The 26,934-nt window shown below is 41.4% G+C and overlaps 1 protein-coding gene across 1 annotated transcript in view; it reads left to right on the plus strand.

The window, feature by feature from the left end:
- The first annotated feature begins 2,949 nt into the window (after window positions 1-2,949).
- ccdc102a (coiled-coil domain containing 102A) overlaps window positions 2,950-26,934 on the plus strand; it is a 61,467-nt gene continuing 37,482 nt past the window's right edge. Inside the window, exons 1-3 of the mRNA XM_079555038.1 lie at window positions 2,950-3,092; window positions 21,376-21,820; window positions 23,220-23,588. Of these exons, the coding sequence (XP_079411164.1) occupies window positions 21,461-21,820; window positions 23,220-23,588 (729 nt within the window). The 5' untranslated portion in view covers window positions 2,950-3,092; window positions 21,376-21,460. The remainder of the gene's footprint in view (window positions 3,093-21,375; window positions 21,821-23,219; window positions 23,589-26,934) is intronic.

Consider the following 26,934-nt stretch of genomic DNA (forward strand, 5'->3'; position numbering starts at 1 on the left):
TGGAGAAAAAACCAGTGGAGCGACTCCGTTAGCTGCTGAGATACTGCTGGTAAATACATCTAACACACTGTGGTCTCCAAGTATTTTAATGTGAACAATAACTCCAGTATTTTAACTTTTAAAATCTCCATTAGTTTACAATGGCTGCTAATCCCATAATGCTTAGCGATATGACGTCACATTCCCGAACTCTATTCTAATGCTTACGGCTGCTCATCAGAGCTGGGACAGGAACTATTAATGAGTCACCTAATAAAGTAGCTGCTGGAATGGCCAAGTATTTATGTTTTTACAGGATTCGAAAAATCGGCCTAAAATATCGATTATAAATATCGGCCCAGCATATCGGCCGATGAGCTCCAACTGAAACACGCAGCTAAATAACGTTTTTTGGGAGCTTAATTGGGCAGCAGTTCAGAGATTGCACAGGTTTTTGTTCTAAGCTCACGGTAACTATTCAAAGTGCCGTGACACTTGCCTCGATGTGTTGGTACATATCCAGCTACCCAGTTTGCCCCGCCCACGGCCCCACACGCAGCGGCAGGAAGTGCAAAACAACACGCTATAGCCCCGGCGACCACTACTGGTGCCAATGGTCGACAGCAGAGCCGCAAAGGCCAGTAGTGTCTGTTTAGATGAAGAACGAGAGGAGCATGTGACACTGAATGTTGAAGTAAATTGACATTTGCGTACCGTCTCTGTCTAAAAGCTGTTTTTTCCAGCAGTTTGCACTTTGATTTATTAAATAAAAGCAGCTGGATTAATGTACCCTGACCAATACACCAGTCCAGAACGACTCTATAACTAAAGCAGACAGAAGAGGGACAGATAAAAATGCATTGTTTTAAATGCTTTTCACTTTTCCAGTCATGGGCCATTTGATTCGTCCCAACTTTCCCCCCATTTTACGACCCCCCTGTGACTGGAAAATAAAAAAATCCGGAAAGAGAAGAGCTTTGAGAAGGAGATGTCCCGAACAAATTGTCCCACGTCTGACTGGACTGGACTCAAAACACAGTGAATCCAAGAGCAGCGAGGATGACAGATATTGAAGGAGCTGGACTGCTGGATGAAAGATGACCAATGGGCAATAGAAGTCAAGCTTTAGATTAGAAAACTTACTCTGCCATTTTTTTTTGTGTAGACTGTATTGGCTGTATTAAATGACTTTCTTGATTTTCGCAGTAACAACAGTATTGCACAGTATTGCACAGTATTGCACAGTGTCACTAAACCACATTAATAAAGTATGCTCCAGTTTTTTTTCCTAGTGGTGGAACAAAATTAGTTTTTTTCCTCTTTTAGTTATAAACTCAGACGTTTATGGAAATAACATTGTGCATTTCATTATAAAGCATTTTGCCGGCCAGTTTTCCAGCCTTTCTGTGAAAGTGACTGAAAAAAAATGACCAAGCTGTGAAACCTGATTATAAACTCGTCCTTGTGAAGAATTAGGAAGCTACAAATATATTAGGAATGAGTTTGGACATTTTGATTTTGTGACTTCCTCTTTCATTGTGTTTTATTTTTTCCAAGCTGCGTTTGGAAAAATTGTAGAAATGGACTTTGTGATACATTGCTATTGTTGCGTCGCCTAATATTGTGAGAGCAGGCATAGACTTTTTTAAGAGATCTGTAGGATTAATCTTTGAGCAATTTCTTTCCCCCAGACGCACGCTTCGTTCCAGTAGTTGCATAAACCTCTCTCCTCCTCCTCCTCCTCGCTCATCCTTTGGTCGATTCTCATTTCGACTCTGCTTCTAACGAACGACTGGAATAATTTACAGAAAACTCAATTTCTACAATATTCCAGGATCAGTGCGCAGGTTTTTAATGTTTTCATTGTTACCTCATTTCGTTTGTTCGGGTTTGAGCACCCGAATAATCCTCGGAGCTATATTGACGGGGGCTTTGTGCCCATGGTAGGGTCTCCCATGACAAACAGGTCCGAGGTGATGGGTCAGACAAAGAGCAGTTCAGAAGCCTCTTATGAGAGACCAACAGGCCCGGTTAAAATCATGAGGCCGTCCACCTGCAGGAGGAGCCATAAGGGGCTGGTGCTATGTGATTTGGGCAGCTCCACCAGCTGCCCCTACGACCCAGAAACGGACAAGTGGAAGAAAATGGATGGATGGATGGTTTATGCTTTGTACTGCTTTCTAATGCACCTTGGCCAGGTCGTCAAGAATTGGCTCTTCCTTGACTTACCTGGTAAAATAAATAATAATAATCAAAAAGATTCTAGATTCAAGATTTCTTTATTTTTCTGAAGGAAATTTGTCTTGAACACTCACTAAACAAAGCACAGAAAGCATGTAGAAATCGTGATATTTACAAAGAAAATTCCAAGAAAATGGACAGAACTACAAAATAATTCTAAATAAGAGTACAGATACCTCATTATAATTTTACTAAAGTAGCATGCCATGTGACGAAACTACTCTAAGAAGTATAATATCTTCAGAAAGTTCAATGTACCTTGGTACCACCCGTCTCTGGCAATGGAATATGCAATTTTGTACCATGGGAATAGACCACCAGTGTATGTTATGTGCAGGTTTTAAGTTGACTTACACTTGCATCCTCTACCACCAGTCTCCACTTTCTCCAGTGAAACCCCGTTGGTTCTTTTGTAGCAGCGTCCCTCTCCCCTGACATGGGCTTGTTCTGCTCCGGTCCGTCCAAGTGTTGAATAAATGATGGAAATGCGATCCTGCTGCAGTCTGTGCTGAGCTGGACTCGGGGGCAGGAATAACCTTGTGTTTTGGCACAGAGCTTCTGCCTCTGTGCCCCCCCCCACCCCCCACCCTCACTGTTGTTAAATCAGGTGGAAGAGCGACACTACACAGAGGACTTTTAACTGAAGGTTTTAAGTGGTTGTTATTAGTTTTCCTTACGCTTTTTGACAGATAGCACTCTGGAATAACGCTGATGTCTTTTTCTTGTTGCAGAATTACACGCCTGGTTTATGGAGACACACGATGGAAGCGTAAAGCTCGCTGTTGGAAATCCAAATCCAGATAGGATTTCTCTGTGAAGCTGAGGGCACATTTATATGAAACAGACCGGACCGGCGGAGCTTCTATCAACAGGTGAGGTGCCATCGGTGCGATTTGGTGCATTTATCCTATTTGTTTGCAGTCCATGGTTTGAAACTAACACTAAAGCCAACTGGTAGAGTTCTGTTTTGGCTCTGGAAACTCTTCTACTGTTAATAAATCGACTTTGGTTACTCCGATATATTGCGTTTCAATCTCCTCATGCAATGTTAAAGGTGCATAATGCAACTTTTTATGCGGAAGAAAAAAAAAAACAAGTGAGTGTAATTTACCTTTCGGTGACCCAATAGCTGTAAGGGTTAGTATGGTGCCTTTACTTTCCATGACAGCGGTCTCTAAAACGCTCCAGGATCAATGGTTTTGTAGGTTTTCTGGCGAGAGGGTGCGTCAGCTGCCAAAACCTACAAGAAACTCTAAAAGCAATAGATCCTGGAGCGTCATAGAGGCCACTGTGATGGAAGATAAAGGCTGCTGGGTCACTGAAAGGTCAAAGACGTACAAGTAACCCCTTTTTTTTCACGTTAAAAGTTGCATAGTGCACCTTTAATCTGTTTGTCTTTATCGTGCCCCCCTATGATTAGAGGTGGAAAAGAATAAAGCAATAAATAGATGCATGCTACACATTTAAAGGACAAAATGAAGTCCACAAGCAAGAAACAGATGCTCAGGATTCAAGTGTGCTGCAAGAAATCTTACAGAAAGGTCAGGTGCAACGACTATAGTCATCATTTTGCAAAGGCATAAATAATCTGCTTATCTCGCTGTGTTGGTTTAGCTTTTAGTATAGTAAAAAGGCTGATTTTCTTGAAAAAAAAACAAAAAAAAACCTCTTTCCTCTCGTGTGTTGTCATGTTAAATTATCAGATTAGTGTAGCGGCGAGAGCCCGTGACCCGTAGACTTGGGTGCAGATCCGAGCAGAGGTTTTTTTGGCCGGAGATCGCAGAGAATCCCGGGACTTGTGTGAGAAAGTGCGACTCACGGCTCAGGAATGCGGTGTGTGATTTGCAACTGCGGAGCCTCTGGCTGTAATAACACCTGCGGCCTCATGGGAGTTGGAATCTTTTTCTGGGCTGTGGCAGGTCGGAGACGGGGTTTTCATATAGTGGAGGTGAACGGTCTGTGCGCCAGGCCAAGGTACACAAGGCAAGGTCAGACGTGATTATGAATTTGTTTTTGATTTATCGAGTTTGTGAAATGGGACAAATTTCTCTGAGGATGCATCAATCTGGCCAACTCACTCCCAGTAACAATAGCCTAAGGTGGGGTTTGGGTACGCGCCAAGATATGATACAAACCGCGACTCGTGCAGAGACTGAAAGATTAGATTTCTTTCCTTACAAATTGCACATTAGGGCTGGGATGCTTTTGGCACGTATCATTCTCGATATGCATAGAAGCCGTTAAGATTTGTTTTGTGATATGGTGTTTTGATATGAAATTTTCAATACTAGCCTGAAATGAAAAGGAAAGAGTTTTAAACCAAATGTTAATCAGTCTTTAACATAAAAGTGCTGGGGCAGTTTTGTAAAGTGCAAATGTCGATAAAAAGTTTGGTTGGTTTGGTTCACTTCATACAATCATAGTCTCAGCTGGTATTAAGAGCCCTTAAAGTGATGGAAGTCTGGAAGTCTAAATGTATTACACATTTTATAAAATGTGCAAAATGGACCCCCTGGTCTAGCAGTTTGATGTAAAGTAAATAATAATACACACACACACACACACACATTATTTTTTGCAAAGCTCTTCCTTCGAGGATCTCAGCAACACTACAAAAAGTAATCTAGATTTGGTCAAAATATACTTGAAATAAGTGTATTTGCCCTTGATTTGAGTAGGTAAGCACAATGATCTGTATTTTGAAGTATTTGACATATAACAAGAAAAAATATCCTATTAATAATAATAATAATAATACTTCGGTTTTATATGGCGCTTTTCTGGACACTCAAAGACGCCTTACATTGCATTATTCATTCACTCCATACATACACCTTATTGCTCTGGAAATTACGTAATAAAACTATTTTACTTGAAATAGATGCTTTTGCTTATTTTAAGTGCATACAATACTCATTCCATTGGCAGATTTGGCTACTTGGCAAGACAAAGTTACTTTTACCTGACTACTTCACTTGCCAAGAAGCCAAATCTGCCAATCACTTGAATACAATTTATATAGATATTACTTTTTACATTGAACTAATTAGAGTCTAGTATTCTCCCGTGTTGACCAATGAGAAGAGCTTTTCCCATGAACCAGCCTGGTCCTTTCAGGAGGGAGGGGGAGGAGCTGGATCGTTTAAGTTTGAAAATTCTGTTCCTGCTCTCCTCATTTTGGAAACTAAGAAGGGCTTTCTGGTTGAAGAGGGGAAGAATCTGACTGTTTACTTTCAACTCTCTCTCTCTCTCCTCACTTTGCAACATACAGACAATCACTTTAACCCCTTGACACCTGAATTTATTTCCAATTATATAACAAAATATATTGTCAGTGTTTTTGCTTTCAAGCTGATGCTAGATTCAGTGGAATCTTTCAGGAAGCGGTATGTTGTGAATTAGCGACACACGGCGTCAACTTTTGATTTGGTTTGTGTCAAACCAGTCACTAACCACAAATTACACCAGTCAATTCATCATATTGAGAATTGAAATCCTACAACCCTCAAACCCTCGGTGCAAACTCTTTATGAAACTCTTCCTCCACTCGAGTCTACTGTCAAATGAATCCGCTCCTCTTCATTGAATGTTTAAAGGCAGCAGTTTATCTACGTGGCGCTGATAATGACCTCTTCACTGCAGACGTATTTCAGCCTCTAACCAGGTTCAGACCTTGGCAAACGTCCAGTCCAGGGATTTGTGTTCTCTTTAGTATCGAACAAAAAAAAAAAGTCCTTCCACGGCAGACGACTCGATCAGAGCTACGGCAGCGTCTGGGCCTACAGCTTTTTAACGTGCTATTAAACCCACCCGCTGTGTTGGTTTTGGGAAAGTGCCAAAATATTGCCAGCTGAGTCTTAAATGGTTCATATGTACAGTAAGCTGAACAAGCCTCTCACTGGTGGGACAGACATGTGGCCTCAGCTGTGAGGCACATACAGAGAATCAACACTGTATTACTCGCAAACCCATAGTGCATTAGTTATTAACATTATACATACTACAGACTGTTAAACTGTTAAAATTATGTACAATGTTGAGTAGCAGAGAGGGGGAAGGGGAGAGTTCAGCTTCCTGACAGCCTGGTGGATGGAGCTATTCAAGCTATTATTGATCAAAAAAGAGCGACTCCAACATTGGCCACTTCTTTATCGCATCTTAAAAAAAAAGGGTAAAGGTAAACCAGGCCTTAGTATGTAGTTGTTATTGCTGTACCTTCTCGTTGTATTTTGTAATGTTTGTTTTGTGTCTTGTCACCTGCTGAGGGATGGAAAATTCTAGCTAAAAAGCATTTTGGCTATAATCTGGCATAATTACACTCGCTTATGCACTGGCCCAATCATTGTGTTGTTGGGATTACTCCTTAAAGGAATAGGCCACCGTTTTTCCATACTGAGAGATGTTCTTACCTTAGCTTAGGCGAGTTCATTTGTACCTGTCTGGTCTTCACGCGTGCTCTCAGTCACGCAAACACAGCACAGATGGCGATTTTCTATAAGAACTATAAGGCGCAATAATACCAGGAGTACTTCGACATCCGCGCAGTAACATCTTCACTTTACTGTGACGCCGAAGTACTCCTGGTATTGTTACGCCTTACAATATAGCTCCCCTTTTTATTCCACAGTGTTTAACTTTGTGTAACTTTACTTGGATCATGTGACACTTCATGTAACCATATTTAAATAGGGAAAACGCGGAAGAGCTTGGTCGCTTCTATCTTGACCTTGTTTGGAGCTATAGTGGAGAGGAGGAGCGGCTAAATGCTAACGCCGTCTGTGCTGTGTTTACGTGACTGAGAGCACGCGTGAAGACCAGACAGGTCCTAAAGAACTCATCTAAGGTAAGGTAAGAACACATCTCAGTATGGAAAAACGGTGGCCTATTCCTTTAAAAGTAATCCAACTACTGATTACTGATTACTCCGTAGTTACTGTTTAGGTCTGCCCCAGTTAGTTTTTTCCGCTGTTGAAAATGTCTCGTTTCCCACAGGGCCAACTTTGCTTTAGTCGAGATAAACCAAAAGTAACGTCTGTGTTTCCATTTTTCTAAATTTCAGACAATTTCTGAGTAATAAGATGTTTTCAGCTGTCAGAATATTTTGAAAAGTAATCAACAGTGGCTTGATAAAGTAATTCTAATCTAATTACCGGTATATTACTCTATTACCTAAATTGGTATCAAATTACAGTAGGGGTATAGTGGGAAAATCAATCAATTAGTAATTCTTCAGTCAGTTGGACTTGGCATGGATTGAGACTTTGCGGTCTTCTCCCTGATGGCAGGACTGAAGATCTCCCCGTCCACTCCATCACACACGCACAACATTGTGTGAAGGACACAATGACGGGACAGAAAGCCCTGGGCGGAGCTAAAAATGAAACGATCAAACCTCACTTTTAAGACACTGACAGTCGTGTAGTTCAGCAACGACCAGATCCAGATCTCTGCGACTCTCCCGATCCTGTCATATCTTGGTTTCAGTAATTAAGCTAACACCGAGGCGGACGTGGCAGATGAAGCGGGCAGTTAGCGAGCCTTGCAGATATAGATTTCTTTTCTCGTGAATCATCTTTGTGTCTTTGTTCGCTTCACAAAAAAGAAAAAAAATCCCAGCTCAGGTTTGCCTTTGATGTCGGGAACATCCCCCCTGGCACAGATTCATTGACTCCACTCAGAACAGGCCTGATGTAAGAAGTCTGGAGCCAGCGCAGAAATAATTAGCTTTATATGAGAAGCAGAGAAGCATGAAGTCAGCCATTTTTAACGAGCAAGAGCTGTGTTTAAAACCATGCCGTTAGATATGATAAAAAAGTGCTCAAGCATTCACTGGCAAATGTGGGCATGACGCGCATTTAAATCAACACTAGTAACTTCGCTTGGATTTCGCGTAACAGAAGGACCATCTGTCTGAAAGCAATAAGTGACAAACTATAAAGCCGTGTATGCTTTTCATCGGAATCAACAGTGAAAATGCCAGGCAAAACCGACCTCCTCCAAACTACAAACTGTTACTGCCACAAGAGGCTTTAGATTTCCAAGAAAAAAACATGAGCACAAATACAGCATACATGAAATCATCTCTAATTAACCTCTTAAAGCAGTACTAAGTAACGTGTTTACCTTAATAAATCCTTGTCGTCGTCCCTGTGGGGGTAATACAAGTGTTTATGGGATGATTGGAGGGTCTTTTATCCCCCCTGGTGTCTCGGACCAGAAAACCATGTCTGCAACTTGACTGCTACCGGTCCGGAGAAAGCAATACACACTAATGGAATCACGAAGAAGAAGCTAACAGGCTAACGGGCAAAGCTAACTGCAGGCTGACGTCACTTTAAACAGTATTTACAGCCAAGTGTGAGTGAAAAAAAATATTTCCATTGTATAATTGGATGCACAGTAACCCTCTGTCCCTTCGCCTTTCCTGTCAGTGTAGTATTTACTCTCCAAGACAATTAAAAAGTTAAAAAATCGTAACTTGCTACGACACCTGCAGTTGCGCTTATGGCCTCTAGGGGTAAGAGTTACTTTGTACTGCTTTAACCCCCCCTGAACCGAGCACATTTTCTCCAGTTCGGCTTTACCCAAAACTAAAAGCTTCAAAGCTCATTTGAAAGCTAAGACCTACAAAACTGATCTTTCTGAACTTTTCTGTTGCGTTGTGGCCACATTTTTGGCACATTTTTGAAGCGGTTTTGTCATATTGTAGTTGCATTTTTGTTGTGTTTTCTTAGGTTTTTTTGTTGCTTTTTTGTTTAGTTTTCGTCGCTTTTCATCACGTTTTCAACAGGCTTTTCTGACGTTTTTTGGCTGTTCACTCATTTGTTACTTTTTTGTGGGTTTTTCATTGTTTTTTTCACCGCTATATTAACGCGGCTTTGTTGCTCTTTTGTCACCTTTTTGTGGCTTTTTTGTTGTTGCTTTTTCGTTGCGTTTTCATGTTGCATGAAGTTTTTTTGTTGCTCTTTTGTCACTTTTGATATATTGACACTTTTTTCAAGGAGCTTTTCGATTTGGGTAAAGTCAAACTGGAGAAAATGTGTTTGGTTCAGGCAGGGGTTAACCCATATTTGGGCTACATGGTGTTTTCCTTATAATCCAACAGTTCTGTTCAAACAATGTCCACCCGCAGGGGACTGATCACTGTGCCTGATCAAATAAAAATAAAATTAAAAGGAGACTGTACCGTCTGCCAGTGTGGTGGTAAAATGTGAAGAGTATCTGGCGTCCGGATCTGTACTAGTGTGTGTATACACGTCCTCAAGCAGAACCTGGATCTGACCGTGATCAGTACCAGCCTGGAAAATGCAAAGAAATGATGAAGAAAAGGATGTATTTGTAAACTTCATGAAACCAGACAGAGAAAAAAAAAAATCCTGGCCCCCAGAAAACTGCCAAGACCAGTGTTGGGGCCATTTCACCCTGTTCTTTGTGCTGCGGAAGTACCTTTGATGATCCACCATACTGGCAGACAGTACAAGCTGCAGAAGGAGATGTATACAATTTATACAAGTGAGTATTTTTAGTCTATTTCTTCATCACAATAGATGGACACAAGCTGAAATAGTTGGTATTTTTCTCATTTCAATGTTATTGTCCTGTCATTTTTATAACAGTAATGGCTCCATCACTCTTGCACATTCCCGGGTCAGATAAAGTCAGCTTTTGAATAGACTTCACTGAGAGGCAGGTGTCCGTGACCCCCCCTTCACTTCTACACAAAGCCGGCCAGCTTCAGCCTCTGCAAACCCTGTCCACTCCTTTTTTATTGTGAGTGCTTTAAACATTAGTCAAAGTGGGGCCCGAGCAGCATATGGTTCCGGCAGCACAATGGGTTTATACAGCCCTGGGTTTTGGCTGTCAGGAGGAACAACAGAGCGTTTTACTGGCCAAGAAATGGCAGGGGGCGGGGTCAAGCAGAGGTTTAGGAGTGAGAAATGGAACTGGGGGAGCACGAAGATTAAAGGATGGTTAAAGTGGTTACAAAGTACAGTAACGTGGGCTTTTGGGACGCCATAGATACAGGTTAAGTAGTATTTTGCTGAAAGTTGTGACTGTTAAAGAATATGATCAGTCTTGATGTGCCTTGTGTTGTGTATCACACTTTACAAGCTTGACATGGTTCTCAAGGTGCTACAGTGGACCATTATACATTCACTCCTCTGACAGAAACAAACCTCTCACTCACACTGCATTATGTCGACAAGGTGGGTTCAGTGTCTTTCTCACTGACATAGGCCGACACAATACGAAAAGGCAAAAATCGCAAGTTGCTTTTCATCAAATTGCGTCAAAACAAGACTTGATAGTTAAAACCTCTGCCAGATAGTCAGATATATTGTGGCTGGCTATTTGCTGAATGCTATTGCCTCACTATAAGAGATAAAAGAGAGAGATTTTATATGTAGTCCGACCTTGCTCCAAACACTGAGCCACTGGCGCCCCAAGTTTCTTATATTTCTTATATAACATCAAATACTAATTTCTATATAGGTTTGATTCAGTTTCAAGTTTTGGTAACGCTTTATATTAAGGTGTGCTTGTTCAGTATTACTAAGGTATTAAAGGAACAGTCCACCGCTTTTCCATGCTGAGATATGTTCTTACCTGAGCTTAGACGAGTTGATGCGTACCTGTCTGGTCTTGGTGTGTGCCCTCAGTTGTGCAAAACGATCCTCGGGCACGCACAAAGACCAGACAGGTACGCATCAACTCATGTAAGCTCAGGTAAGAAGGAATATCTTGGTATGGAAAAACGGTGGCCTGTTCCTTTAATAAGCATTAATAATTAATAGGTATGAATAATATTGTATAGATATTAATTGTCTATTAACATACTAATAGGCCATGAATAAGCATATTATTCATGGCCTATTAGTATGTTACCCTAATCCCTAACGTTCAGAAAATTACGAATTGCTTATAAATATATTTTTAATACGTAACGAGCACACCTTAATATAAAGCAATACCCAATACTTTTTTTCCTTCCCTGAGGCAAAACCGTGCTTTCAGAGCTCTGCCAAATCCAGATCTTACACATCACTGCAGTTCCTCTCTTTATTCTTAAAGTTTGATTCAAATCCAATTCCCCCCTGTAAGATGTGTAGATGAACAGCCAACTGGCTACAGAACTGAACCTCCGCACCTGCGTGACCTTGAGGTTGCTGTAGTTTGATGACTAGGCTCTCTGGAGTCTCACTTCACAGCGAGAATGTCCTTAGGCTTTACTGTGTGGGGTTTGGTTTTGCCTCATCAACCCACAAAACAGGCACAGAAGGCTAGAGGTAGTTAGGACCGAGCCTATAGCTCAAGATCTGGAGACTGGTCCCGCCCTGGTTACTCCACTGACAAATGAAATGGATGTAATGCTAATGACTACGGCTAAAGCTTTCAGTTTTTTAGGGGATAGCAGGTCTGTTAAGTCCCTACCCCTGGTGTCAGCTACAAATATCTGATACTGAACCAATACCAGTTTTGTCTCTCACCGCTTTAAAAACACAACTTTCACCAACTAAATCTAAGTGATATTTTAAAACTAATAAAGTGGAGAATGCAGTCGCTGAGTCACTTAGTTTTAACCTCCGCAAATGTATTTTTGATGGCAAATGTATTATGCCGTGGCTCGCAACAGCATGCTAGACTTGTAATGGAAACTAATCAAGGCTGGGTCAGAAACTACAAAAGAAAAGAGGACCAACTTTTTCACTCACAGCAATTACTTTTAAGAAAGTCTCTTGGTATCGGTTAATATACTCAAACCCCCAATATCGGTATCGGAAGATCTGGATCAGTGCATCTCTAATCGTGACTGCATTGCTCCCTGAAAGTTGTAAAACGTGCTTATAAACTCATCCTTGTGAAATATTGGGAACGGTAGAAGTTAAGAATGAGTTTGTTCGCATTCTCTTTTGTTCTTTATGAGGACAAAAATGAAATAAATAACAGTAAATGTATATATTGGTTTTAATTCCTATATCAGTATTCTTAATTCTTGATCCATTAAACAAAAAAATAATGTTTGCTTTTTGGTGTAAGACATGATCACCAGGCACCACAAACATTTGCCTGTGAACTCACATCTTTATAGTGGTTGTAGAACCTTAACTTTTCCCCCCTACTTCTTACCCAGCCCTGCAGAAGACACATGTCTGCCAATAAAAGTCTACCTTATGGCATATTTCCAGTAATTACGTTGTTAAATGTTATCGCACTTACCCAGAGCATGAGTCATAGTTACCACCTCGTCTGTAAATAATCTTTTGGAAATCCCTTGAAAGGAAATATCAGTCATCTCTTAACCATAGTGTTGTTTGTGTAGAAAGCTTTATTTGTGAAGGCAATCATTTGTGCGTGTTTAAACAGACGCTGACAGTCTAAAAAGATCTTTAGACTGTCCACACATTCCTATAGAGTTGTATATAGCCACCCAAGCTTTAAGTAAGGCTTTCTTTGCTTCTCTTTGCAACCCTTGTGAAGAGTGCAGGAATTTGTCTCTGGGGTCATGCATAATGCACAGTGTTTGCACATTAGCATTGACGACATGTTTGGAAAGTGCTCATGGATTATCTTTTGACAAGTATTGAGCTCATTTCTGGACAAATCATCTTATTTTCAGGTAAATAATACATGTGATTATGCCAGATAAGTCCATTATTGTTTTTAACTAATCAAAAAACTAGTCAAAATGGATCCGTTTTGCTGTGTCTCAAAAAGCTCTGTTCAAAACTGATGATGTGGGTGATTGGGATTTATTGGTCAATAATTGGACAATCACAGCAGAATAATGACAGCAGTTTAGAGCAGTCCCCGGAGATTCTCGAGCCTCCTCAGTCAGCCTTTAAATTAAATCATGATTGATTTTTGTTCATTAACGGGGTCTCTGTGGGGTCAAGTTATACACGATGCAGTGAATATAATATAAACATCTGAATAGCCGTCTCCTTGTGCTTTGGATAATTACTAATAGGGCTGTGTGTTAAAGAACCTGACAATGAAATGTATTGTTTTTCACAGTGCATCATTCTGAAATACTGGAGCTGTATTTCACAACAAATGTATGTTCAGCAGCACTTGCGCCAGCGGAAATAATCAATTTTAAGTTATGCTTAACGCCTTGTTATCTGGTTGGGCTGCAAGGTTTGTCGATATCGGATCGCAATGGAGGTTTTGACTACTGCAATAACCTAACCTAAGATTCTTTTCTTTTGACATTTGAGAGATTCTGTCTTTGACATTTGAGTGGTAGATGTCACCAATCAGAACTGAGCCTTGGGATTCGCTATGTGATTCCACCCTGGACTTATTTTAGTCACGTGGCTGTCCCCCAGAGGTACTCTGAATGTCAGGGAAAGGCGGACGCCTAAGTAAATTATTATGTATTGTTCTAATGTGGGGCAATTTGAGCAAGAATATGTTGTCTGGCAGTATTAAAGTAACATGACCTCCGAGCAGTTTATGCACTTAAAGGTATTAAATATAAAGATTGGGAATCAAATCGCGCTAAATCGGTATTACGTTTTTGGTGAAAATCAGCCCAATACAAGGGATCCAAGTAATTTAATTGCTTGTATTTGACACTCCACGTGGCGGAGTACACTGGACACCACAGCACAATGCCCAGGGGCCCTCCTCCTTCCTCCCGTACTTTTAACCCTGTTATAACGTTGTACCCTTCAGTTGTCAAAATCCGGAGTATTATTTTTACTTCATTCACACCGGCCAATTCAATATCCTCTCATACCTCACAGACCTATATTTACATAGACATTATTTAAAGTTCAAAAAGAAGTCCTACTGCAGTGTTTTGTTTCTGTGCTGATGTGTTGAGGAGATATAAAGCCAGGTATGGAGTGTTCCCAACTACACTGCCTGACAGAAGAAAAGGGCGCCACCTGGAACTTAACTAATAATTCTGATCTGAGGCTGCTGCAGTTGGACAGGTCTAAGTGCAGCGACACTGTGTGCCCAAAGAATGAGATCAGCTGGCATCATGAACATCCTGAATGACCAGGTTATTTCATCAATGGAGTTCTTCTTCCCTGTCACCACGGGCACAGTCCAAGATGGCAATGCCAGGATTCGTCAGGGGCAGTATCTAGCCAAACCTGTGATATTCTCTCTTTACCTGCTGCTACTTTTAAAAGCTTCCTTAATGCATGGCAGACAAGAGGCAGACAACATTTGTAATTGTTTGTATCTGCGTTTCTCTGTCTTGTTTCTCTCCGCCTACAGACACTGGCAGAAATAGGCCAATCCTTCTTCCCCTAATGCAGCGTAAACTTATCAGCCTTCTCCCAAAATGAAAAAAAAAAAAAAAAAAAGCCCTCATTCTCTGCCAGAGGAACCCCCCGTCAGCTCTAATTCACTTTCCCCCAAAATACCGCGCCCCAATGCGAGCGCAAGCCTGTGGTTTTCTCATACGCGACAGGCTCAGACACATGGAGCTGGTTTGGAAAGGAGGAAGCCGAGGAGTGTTTAATTTCTGGTTGGCGAGGCGTAACGTTTCTCCCCTGATTGTGCTGAAAGGCCGTAACACAAGATTTCTCATTTCTGCGGTGAACAAGGTATTCGCTCCCCATTTAAAATAGGATGCAGGAAGTTGTAGTATTGGTAAAATAGAGTTACTTGTGTAGGAGGAAAAAGGTTGTGGTATGTCAAGATGAAATGACTATCAGAAGCACATTTTGCAGTTTGATATTGCGACTGTGGCCATTCAACGCCCTGTTTGGATGAGTCTGTCTGCTCTCAATAAAATGTATTCCTTTCATTTGGCAGCCTTGTCATTTTTTGGTGATCTTGAGGGATTGGTCTCTGGATGTGTGGACCGTCGGTGCGTCTGAGTGACAGTGATTGGGGAGCAGGAGGGAGCGGTCTGTGTGTGGTGAGCTGGTGGAAAGAATAGATTTGAAATGCAGCTTTTTTCTTGTGGCACAGATTAAGACTTGGCTGCTACAGTGTTTGCCTGCAGTATGTTTCGGTGTCGGGAAAAGGACCCCGTTTGGTTTCTTGCATTGAACATTTTAATTGGGTCATGTTTAATGAGATATTTTTGCTTCATGATTTGTTTTGCTTTATCTAAAAGAACATGTCTGGGAGTCATGATTTAAGCCGTTACTTATACGTACACTGCCCGACCAAGAGAAAAGCTGCCACCTGGATTTATTTAACTAACTGTTCAGCAACACTATGTGCCCAAAGAATCAGATCAGCTGATGGATTTCTTCTTCCCTGATGGCACGGGCATATTCCAATATGACAATGCCTGGATTCATAGGGCTCACATTGTTTCACACAAGTCCAGATCTTCACCCTGTTGAGAATTGTTGGGATGGGATGTGCTGGAGAAGGGCTTTGCTCAGTGGTCACATAGGGCTGGGCGATGTGGATCACAAGTCATATCCCGATATATTTAGGTTGAATGTCGATATACGTAGGCCTGTCATGATAATTACTATCGACTGATTGTTCAATAAATAACAGATACATTTTTGGGCTCAATATTTATCGTCTGTATTTATTAGCATTTTCCCTTTGATTTCAGAACAGAAGCAAATTGAGTTACATTATATTTCATGTTTATTGCAGCTTGTGTGGGATTTTTGGATATGATAATGCACTTTTAGAACAAAGGTTTACTGTCATATTTATGAGTTGACAGTATTGAGTATCGTTGGAGTCAATAATATCGTTTATCGCGATACTTTCCTTCCTCATTATATCGAACTTCAAATTTGTTATGGTGACAGGCCTAGATATACGATATATATCCCGATATTTTCCCTGCAAAGTGAGAGCTGTGAAAGGAAATGTTAAGTCAAAGTCAAATACGAGTAGTTTTATTGAAAACTCACAATAAAATGTAAACATAAACACTGTATAACAAAGCTCCGTAAGGTCACATTTAAATAAAAAAATATCTTGAATAAAAATAGCCCATTAAAAGAGTATTGCAGCGCAAATTTGAACTAGGGCTGCACGATATTGAAGTGAATTGCGATATGCAATACTGCTGTGCAATATCGCGATAACGATATTATTGCGATATTTCACTAAACACGTTTTTTTTCCCCAGCAAATTGTGTCAAAAGAAGACTTAGAAAGCACCCAATCAGGACCAAAACAAGGGTAGAATTTAACAAAGCTATTGAATGTTAAACTTAAACTGAACTTTTACACATGACTTCAATGCATGAGTTTCGAGTTTGCAAAAAAAATGGGTCGATCTTAGTCAGATGAAGGCTATGGTGATGTTGCGATATATTGTGGCTTCTCGCGATACGGATATTGCATCAGCTAATATCGCGATACGATATTTTTCGCGATATATTGTGCAGCCCTAATTTGAACTATATCGATATATGCAATATGATCCAATTCCATATCTCATTAAAAGTATATATCGATATATCGCCCAGCGCTATGGTCACATCAATTCAAGATCTCGGTGAAAAATGAATGCGACACTGGATCTTTGGACAATGCAGAAGCTTATTGAAACAATGCCACAGTGAATGTATGCTGTGATCAAAGCTAAAGGCGCCACAACAAAATCATAGCACGAGTGACTTTTTTTTTAACCCCAAAGCTTCACCACCAAAGCTTCTTATTGCACCGGAGAGAAACTTTCAACACACACTCATCTAAAGACACCACGGCGGATTGTTGCGATGAGCTTATTTCCATCCGTTTTCCCATGTTTGCACATTCAAAACGTGGTGGAGTGTCGTGGCCAAGGACACGTCAATACTGATATGGGATCGAACCACGAAACCATCAGCGGGCGAGTCACTCAAGCTCCTAATCTACATCGTCTTAGTTAACTCTTGGTTAATGATCATTGCCTGCTCTGTGTGTGTGTGCTTCCTTCATTTCTTATTCATTACATCCTCTGCATGTCTTTAATTATAAATGTTTCAACAACTCCATGCACCAATTTCAACTCTCAAATCGCCTCACTTGTTTCTGTCAGGGAGAGACGACTTTCCAAATCAATCCGAACCACCATCCGAACCACCATCTGTAAATTAACTGGGCAATTAAAGATCTTCACACTTTTACTCCAAGAATATATATTAAACACTGTCATTTTATTATGTCATTTATTAATAGCACATATGTAGCGTCTACGTGAAAAACACATAATAAAACAAATCTGTTGAAAGCCCCATGTGTGCTGTTCTTGTGAGAACAAGACTAATGTAATCTCAAGTTTCTGCAAAATGCTTTGCTTTGAGTCTTTGTCTTGGGTTTAAATCCATTTGGTTTGTGTTTGTCATTTCTGCTTCTCATTTCGCCACAGAAGAATGATCCCAGTCATGTGCAGCAGCTGTCAAAGTCTCTGCTGTTAACTGTCGTATTGAGTTGCACTGGGGGCTTTCCTTTTAATGACACCGTTTTTCTCTGACCGGTTTACGTTTCATAAAAAAAAGGAGTTAGTCTGCCTTGGATTTGGTTTTGGCCTACCTTCTGTCAGGTTTTTGACGTTCGCTTTGCTTTGGCCCATATCAGTGATGGAGCACAATAGCTGATTTCCTCCATTGAGTCGACGATCAAAAGAAGCTGCAAAGGGAAAGCTAAACTACTGAGCTAACTCGATTAAGGCTGGATTACGGGATGAAACGATGTCTGCTTTTGGGGCTTTTTGTTGTCTTGTTTTACTCCATTGTCAGAGCAACAACACCAGGACAAACTTATTAGGCTACATGAGTTCGATTCAATGGTTGGATTAACATTTGCTGGAGTTCTGTCCTTTTTACCAGTGGAAATTATTGTAAACAAAGCTCTGCGGATTACTGCGCCATACCTCAGTTTTACTTTAGGTGACTGTTATGGTCTGGGGTTGCTGAAGTTGGTCAGGTCTAGGTTCAGCAACACTATGTGCCCAAACAATGGTTCTTCCATCGGTGTATTTCTTCTTCCCTGATGGCGTGGGCATATTCCAAGATGACAATTCCACAGAGTCTGGATTGAGTTTGAGGATCTTTGGAATGTGCTGGAGTAGGCTTTGCACAGTGGTCACACTCTCCCGTCATCAACACTGGATCTTTTGACATTGCAGAAGCTTATTGCAACAATGCCACAGCGAATGCTGTAATCAAAGCTAAAGGCGGTCCAACAAAGCTGTAGAGCAGGGGTCGGCAACACCAGGCCCAGGGGCAAAATTTGTCCCTCTATCATAGAACCTCTGGCCCTCAAGATGATTTAGAGAAATATTGTCACACACATCAGTGAGCAAATACCTAAACTACTCTTAAAAATGCTGAAAATATTGTAAATACCTTTAAATTTGCTCGGGGTCTCATAACATATACAACCCCTTTACTTTGGACTATTATCGGGAGGCTCAGCCCTTGGTGTTTGGACAGGGAAGAAACTCAACTGTCCACAAAGCAACCTTGCTTCATCAGTCAGTGTATTTTGTAAATGTGTGTTTTATTTTACTGCCATTGTTCTGGAATTATGAAGAGCTGGCTGGTTAGCAAGCGACAGTAATTGTATAATCTCACTTATTTTTTGATAAAAAATGGCTCATGTGAGTCCAGTGTCTAAAGCATTTATTCCAAATTTAGATGTGTTATCATCCACATACCCTCCCCTCCAAAATATACTATTCCACCTGCTGATGACATGAGGAGTTGCTCCTCTGTTTAGAACTCAAATTGCCTCCATGACGATGGTTTTCTTATATATCTTAGATATCAGATATTGTTTTATCTTTCCCCTCTAGCCAAGAAGAAGATACATTTGCATGTGAGTCTGAAATTAGGTCCAAAGGTAACCTGAATTAAGCTGGATGTTGGAGCTAAGAGGACTTTAAATATTGCATGGATTATACATCCACTCCCTTTAGGTAAAACCAATTCCTTTGAAGTAACATTATCTAGACGAGAATCAATGTAAAATTTATCAACAGCAAATGTACAGAACAGCTGGACGGACAATAGTGTTTTACATTTTGCAGGTTTTAGCCTGTCCCAATTCTCGAGGGTCGAATAAATCAACAACAAAGGACCGTCACATGTGGTTATAGTTTATCCAAAAGCCCAAATAAACCTGGGTTTGATTTTTGCTGATGAGAACCAACAGTGGTGAGGCATGTTTCTGGGCTCTCTGTAAATACACTTTACCGTGAAACCTGCGCCTTGTTTTAAGTTTTTACCCAAACACTACAGAGATAATATACACATTCTTCAATTACCTTTTCTGCATAACAAAGTAGGCTGGGGGAAAATATGCATAGTGTTGTTTCAGCCGCATTGTAACGGGAGTACAAAGGCCATTTTCTCCATTTCAGCGACAGCAACATTAAGACATTATTACAAATCCTAATGGTTTCAAATAAGGGGCTTGACTCTTTTGCTCGGTGGCCAGTGTGCTTTTTTGTATTCCTTTTTATATTGCATAATAAAGTCATGCACATTCACAAAGAAGACGATTTTACAGCCTTCCTAGACCTTGATCAAAGAGGCAGACACATTTATTCAGAAACATAATAGATTTTATTACCATTGTCTGGGAAAGGAATCGCAAACTAGGAATTTTCTGCCGTGCGATGGTGCAACATGAAACATAAACTAGTACTGATGAATAATAACACTTTAAAACTCTCAAACTACTAGCAATAAACATATCGACGATGAAAACAGAACAAGATTGTAAAATTATCTAAACTCTGAAACTCTAAAAGCAAAAATACTCCTGTACAAGTGTGTAATAAGCGGCAGATGTGTAGATTTAACCATGTATTGCAAATCTATGAGCATTTGGTTCGTAGCAAATGTTAAAAAAGGAACTACAACTACAACTGTACTAGTGTATCCTTCACTAGAAAGCTATAAACCTTTAGGATTCAATCACCAAGCTTTAACTACCGGAGGCTGCACTAGCACAAATTAGGAATTGATTTGGAACAGCTGTTGTACTTGTTGTAGCAAGTTGCGATTTATTAACTTATTAATTGTCTGTGAGAGTAAATACTACACTGACAGAAAATGCGAAGGGAGAGAGGAATATTGTACATCCAATTACACAATGGAGATCATTTTCTTCTTCTTCGTGATTCTATTAGAGTGTATTGGTTGCACCGGTTCGGTGGCAGTCAAGTTGCAATTGTGGTTTTCTGGCCTGAGACACCAGGGGGAGATTAAAGACCCTCCAATCATCCCATTAACACTTGTATTACCCCCAGGGGGACTACAAAAAGGATTTATTAAGGTAAACAAGTTACTTAGTACTGCTTTATTTGTGGGGCTTTTTCTACTCTCTGATCCGATAATACGCTTGAGAACAACTTTTACATCGTGCACAATGTTTTTGCAATAATTAATGAATCAAATTTACAATGGGTTGTGTTCATGCTAGAATGTTGTGTCATAATTTCAGTTAGAGCAGTTGTCTATCTATACAATCAATGGCAAAGACACAGCTTTGGGAAGAAATCTACAAACTGATCATTATTTTGGAATGGATCTAGGGCTGATCGATATTGAAGTAATGATTGCGATATGGCTGTGCAATATGGCGATAACAATATTATTGCGATTTTTCACTAAACCATTTCAACACGATATGTTCCATTCTCATTTAACACAAATTGTAAATAACTAGCTTTTCAGCACATTGTGTCAAAGAAGACTAAATTGAACTAAGTTAGTAAAGGTTTAATTAAAACTGAACTTCCACACATTTATAAGTTCATTGCATTGTTTGTTGAATTGAGTTTGCAAAATTGTCTGTCGATCTACGTCAGATGAAAACTTTAGTCCTGTTGTATCATATTGTAGCTTCTTGCGATAAGGATATTGCATCCCCTAATATTGCGATACGATATTTTTTGCGATGAATTGGATCCACAAACCTGCCACATTCACCTTGCGGCTGAAAGTCCTCTCGTCTGACCAACATCAAGCACATCACTTTGAATATTGTCACCACTTTTGGACGCCTTTAGAGACAGTAATTTGACCTTGGTTCATATGTGCTGAGAGAGAAGACGTTGAACTTTGTGATATTAACCATAATGTCGAAACTTCAGCATTTTGACAGTCACTATAGTTCTCACAATGAATTCTTTCCCAGCACCAACTCCATTTCAAATTAAAGGCTGTTTACAGCTTACTGATCCCAGGCCTGTTTTGTGTTTATTTCCTGCAGACTGACCAGCGCCTAAACAAGATAATGCTCCGTTAAATCCACCCTTCCAACACCGTCCCATACTGCGATCGCCCTCCCCTCCACCATGAACCACACCCCCAGCCCCCACCTGTCCGAGGGGGGCAAATCCCCGGGGGGCAGTCTGCTCTGCGCCCTGGGTCTCACCACCGGAGGCGACCGGGGCATCCGCTCGCCGGACAGCCTGGCCCACACCCCCAGCCCGTCGGGGGGGACTCCGAGCTCCAGCCCCCCTCTGCTCCTGTCCCCCGGCTCGCTTGGGTCTCTGGGCTTAGGCTTCGGGGACGGGTCGGGAGGCGACTGGGAGACCAGGGAGGAGCTGAGGCTGCGCGAGCTGGAGGAGGCCCGGGCCAGAGCCGCTCAGATGGAGAAGACCATGAGGTGGTGGTCGGACTGCACGGCCAACTGGAGGGAGAAGTGGAGCAAGGTGAGGAGTAATATTTATCTGCAGAAAAGCTCTTAACAGTTATGGAATGATATCTAATTGCAATTTTTGTGATTTACGTGCAGATGCAATAATATTTGAGAGAAGTCTTTAATTTTAATGGCGGCACTTGCATTTCAGAAAATGTCCATGGTGGTTTAATCAACTGGTTTAGCAGATTTTATACACAGGGTTTTGTGAGTCAAAGACGCCACCCACCGCCATATTGGATAATGTTTTGGAATGCAAATAATGTCAAACTGAATTGAAATCACAAAACTACCAACTGCTCATCATAACTGTCTACTTTAAGTCCATGGAAAGCTGTCTGTTATCCCCCACTATGTCTGGCTCAGATCCCCACTGTTCCAAAGTGTGCTTGTGAATCACTGAGTCTAAGTCGCGTAAAACAGGGGTGTCATCTGATTTGGAGCAGCAGCCAAAAATGTAAACATGCTGTTGGTGGGGGGGGGGGGGGGGGGGGGGGGGGGGGGGGGGGCGAAACAGACAAATCTCTTCTGATAGAAGATTTTATTTGACATTATTTGATGTAGCTAATAGTTCAGTGTTCATCATTTAAATATTTCCTCCTTATCAGTGCAACGTACTGAACAGTGAACTGTCTGTTGTTCGTAACTTTGCTCTCGATGTTGAGAGCAAATGAGTGCTTTATGACGCTCTGGGAGAGAGATGGAGCCGGAGGGAGAAATGGGCGTTTGTCAGATGCAGCACACGAAACACGATCCACATCTCCTCGCTTCACACTTACGACCTTTTACACACGGATTTGGATATTCTTGTAAGAGACAGTACTTGAACTTGGGGCTTGAAACTTTATTTCATTCGATTTTCATCCATTTATTTATTTATTTAATATGGACATAGCAATTACATTGGACGAATCAGATGCATTGTTTACAGTGTTACAGCACATGTGCTCATTTTCAACACCTGTCCATAGGGGGCATTTAGGTTACAAAAATAAAACACATTATTAAACAAGGTTACAATAAAACACATTATTAAACAAGATAAGGCACATGTTACACATGGGAACAACTTTGGCCCGATTTGAGCCACTGTTTGAGCTCTCTGGTAAAGACGTGGGACCGGCACATGATCAGCTGAACAAAGAAAGTTTTCCTCCTCGTCTTCAGTCAGTCTCTCCCACCTGTTTCAGAAGCATCCACGCTCTCTGTCCTGTGGCCTTCTGTCCATTTCTTGAATAGATGATGGACCAGACGTAGGCTGAATTGTTTTGAATGATTCAGAGAGGCGAGCTCACTCACAGTATTTTTCACACCCATAATAAAATATTGACTTCAGTTTCATACTATCTATCGTATCGAAATGTTACACAGTACGGCTTTAAAAGTATTAAACTCTCTCATACTCTGGTCAGGTGCGCGCAGAGCGGAACCGCGCCCGGGACGAGGTGCGCCAGCTCAGACAGAGACTGGACACTCTGACCAAAGAGCTGACGGGCGTCCGGAGGGAGAGGCAGGAGCTGACCTCAGAGAACGAGGCCCTCAAGCAGGAAGTGGCCCGCCTCCACGGCGACCCCCCGCCCCCGAACGGCACGTCCACCGCCTCCTGTTCGCCCTCGCTCCCCTCGGCAGCTCGCCCGTCGTCCTGCTCCTCCGGCTCCATACCCCCCTCGCCCGCCTCCTCTGCCTCCTCCGCTCAGCCCCATCCCGCGGAGGGCAGGGCCGCGGGGTCTCCGGAGCCCGAGCCGGTCCGGGACGTGGATCTGGAGATGGTCCAACAGAAGGTGAGGACAATGACCTTTATATCTGGGTTCTCGCAGTTATTTTGTGTCCGGTCGTGCTTAATTTCCTTTAAAATATCCAACTTTTACTTACATTTCTCTGTTCACTGGAATTGTCTAGATTATTTTTGTATTTTTTCCATAACAAATATAGTATTTTTGGCAATGAAAGGGCATCAAAATGCATTAAATTAGTTTCTGCCGCTGCCTGGATAAACCTTGAATATTCATCATGCTTTATTAGTTCAAGTAAAAGAAGTGGAGATAGTGGAATAAATGTCAGTCCATATTTGATTCGATTTACTGTGTGAAATGCTAAACATGATATGACTTTCACAAGGCCTGAAGCTCCATCTGTTACAAATAGTTATTTTATAAGTCATATTGCTCTACCATAACCAAATCTTTTAAGCTCGTACGTCTCTCCACCCGTGCTCCGTCCAAAACCACTTTTTCCTCCAATTCCCCAACTGTCACCAAAATAAACAATTTCACAAGTCTTGCAAACCCCCCACCTGCTTCAAATCCTGCCATAAATCTTTCCTCTTCCCCGTACCCCACATTACGATAACCCAATTGTAGCTGGTGTTCCATTTTGACCCAAATCCACAACTTGAAAACCCCCATAGTATCTTCTTACACTGTAGTCTGCCTCTCTAAAGGGGATATTTCTATTTTGGGGAGCCATCCTCTTGCCTCCCCATGTACACAGAGCGTTTTATCATCTCCTGTCCCGGGGGCTCGTAGATACTGCAGCACTCCCTCTCTGTCAGGTGGACCCACTTTTGTCGCCCCGCACAGCTGCACAGTCCGGGAGACGAATGCTGAGCTTAGCCACATTACAAAATACTTACATGACTCGATGTTGTTATTAGAACTAGACTTGTTCAGCCGCTTGGGACATAAGTAGTGTGTGTAGTTTGTCGCCCTATAGTTTGGGCTGAAAATGAAAGATTAATGACGTGGCTGTTTATGGAATATGTGGGTTTCTAAGTTATTTTTGTCCCTTTCCTTCATTGATTTGGGATTTGCACAATGAGCTAGGGGCAATTGTATTCAACATTTTACTCTATTTTGGGTTAGGGACCTCACTTAGCTCACCTAATTCTGATATTGCATAGATAGGAGCAACATCTATATCACTAAGAAGGTTTACCGGACCCTAATGGGGGTCTCAAGCTCTCGTCCATTGAAATGAATGGGCAGCGATGGGCTGAGAACTTGTAATTTACATTTGAAAAAAAGTTTTGTTTGGTATTTGTTAAAGGGGCTGGAAGCAAGTTCGCCATTTTATACTCACTACTGCCACCTCAGGCCGTATGTGTAACTGCAGCTTCTATATTAAGCTTGTGCATGACGGCAATTCGGGCCGAAGTGACACATTTTTGAGTGACCGTACAGGATTTTAGAGGCAGTTGTGGTGAACAGGTCTGAGCTCATTCTACACATTAGGACATGGCTGGAACATGTAGGGGGAGGAAAATACTTAATTTTAACATTTTTAAACTCCTTATAGTCCCTTTAAATACTCAAAGGAAGTGATCTGTTGCTTCAGATAATTCATAGAGAAGATGGTTGCAGCCTGCAATGTAGTTTTCCAGATTTTGAGAGCAAATACATGGTTCATTCAGTAGCTAGCCTACTAACGCTGAGCACGTTTAATAAGCCTGAATATTAACAGATTATAGAGGTCACGATGGGCATGATACATAGCTACTTTTAGAGCTAGTTCCTGGGCTGGGTTTAATTAATTGATTTGAATCCTTTGAATAGCCCGATATCAATTAAATAGATTCTTTTAATACGTCTTTTTCCCATAATAATGCCATGTGACTTCTTGCATTTTTGTTTTGGTCGGGCACAACTAAGTAACATTTGCCCCTTGGGGCCATTAAGCGCCACTGCAGCTGTTGTGGCATGTTCAGTTTTTTTACCTATTAATTGTCCGTGAGAGTAAATACTACGCTGAGAAAAGACAAAGAAGGATATCGTACATTGTGCCACAACTATTATAATTACACAATCAATGGAGATATTTTTTTTTCTCTCTCAAACTTGGCAGTAAACACTGCTTAAGTGGCGCTAGCCCACAGCTAGCTTTGCCAGTTAGCCTGTTAGCTTCTTTTGATCGTGATGAGCCAAATAACAACTTTTTGCAAAATGTTCAGCAACAAACCGAAAGCTGTAGACAGAATACAGTCAGGTCTTACCTGTACCATGTCATAAACCTAAAAGTAAAAAGAGATTTTGTGGACAGCTGAGAGCAGTCTGGGAGATGTTTTCCATTAGTGTGTATTGGGGCTGCTGGGTCGGCGCAGGGAAAGCTGCAAGTGTGGTTTTCTGGCCAGAGACACCAGGGAGAGATGAAAGACCCACAATCATCCCATTAACACTTGTAGTACCCTCAGAGGCACTATGGAATGGATTTATTAAGGTAAAAAAGTTACTTCTGCTTCGAATATAAAGTATATGACTGATGTAACTGAATTGGGTTCAGTTCTTAATGTAAATATTCATATTTTCACTAATGAACAAAGTTTGAGTTAGTTTGTACTATTTGCAGCGTTAATTCGATACGCAGTCCTCCTAACAGATGGTAGCAATCGCTTAATTTTTTTTTTTTTAATTTCTCAACCAAAAAAGGCTCCCTTCTCTATCTGTTTGATGACACTTTCTCTTTTCTCGTGGGCTTCCATAACGCATAATCTGGGCCTGATGCAACCGTCAGCGGACCGTTCTATGCAAATGAAAGGTATTTTATTTATCCACTTTTTACCAACGGGCTGCTGGATAATGAATAATGTTGAATAGGTATCAGAAAAGCATGTAGTGCATTGTTCAGTTACCGGCATCATGTACGGGTGAAAAGTCACTGTTGCCTAAAACATTTCGACACAGACGCAAATTCATCTTTAAATTCTTACGGCACATTTTTTAGACAGAAGTTCCCAGAAGTGACTCTATCAATAGCTTGAACCCCTGACAGTGTTCAGTCAAAGTGGCAGGTCTCTGGATGAGGCTATGATAATATGCTATAATGAGCGCTCCGTGGTCTCCTCAGATCGGAGCTGCTGTCCGTCAACCCAGTTTCTATGGCGACACAATAACCTCAAACCCGGGAATACAGCCTCACTGCGACGATTGTGAGAAAAAAAAACAAAAAAACTTGTGACTTAAGATCTGGACTCTATGGTTGGCCAATCCATGCGTGAAAGTGATGCCTCGTGCTCCCTGAACCGCTCTTTCACTATGTGAGCTCGGGCATTGTCATTTTGGAATATGCCTGTGCCATCAGGGAAGAGGAAACTGTTTTGTACATGTCACCCCTGCCTCTTAGCCAGGTCTTCCT

This window comes from Gobius niger, assembly GCF_951799975.1.
Source record: "Gobius niger genome assembly, chromosome: 4".
Lineage (NCBI taxonomy): Eukaryota > Metazoa > Chordata > Actinopteri > Gobiiformes > Gobiidae > Gobius > Gobius niger.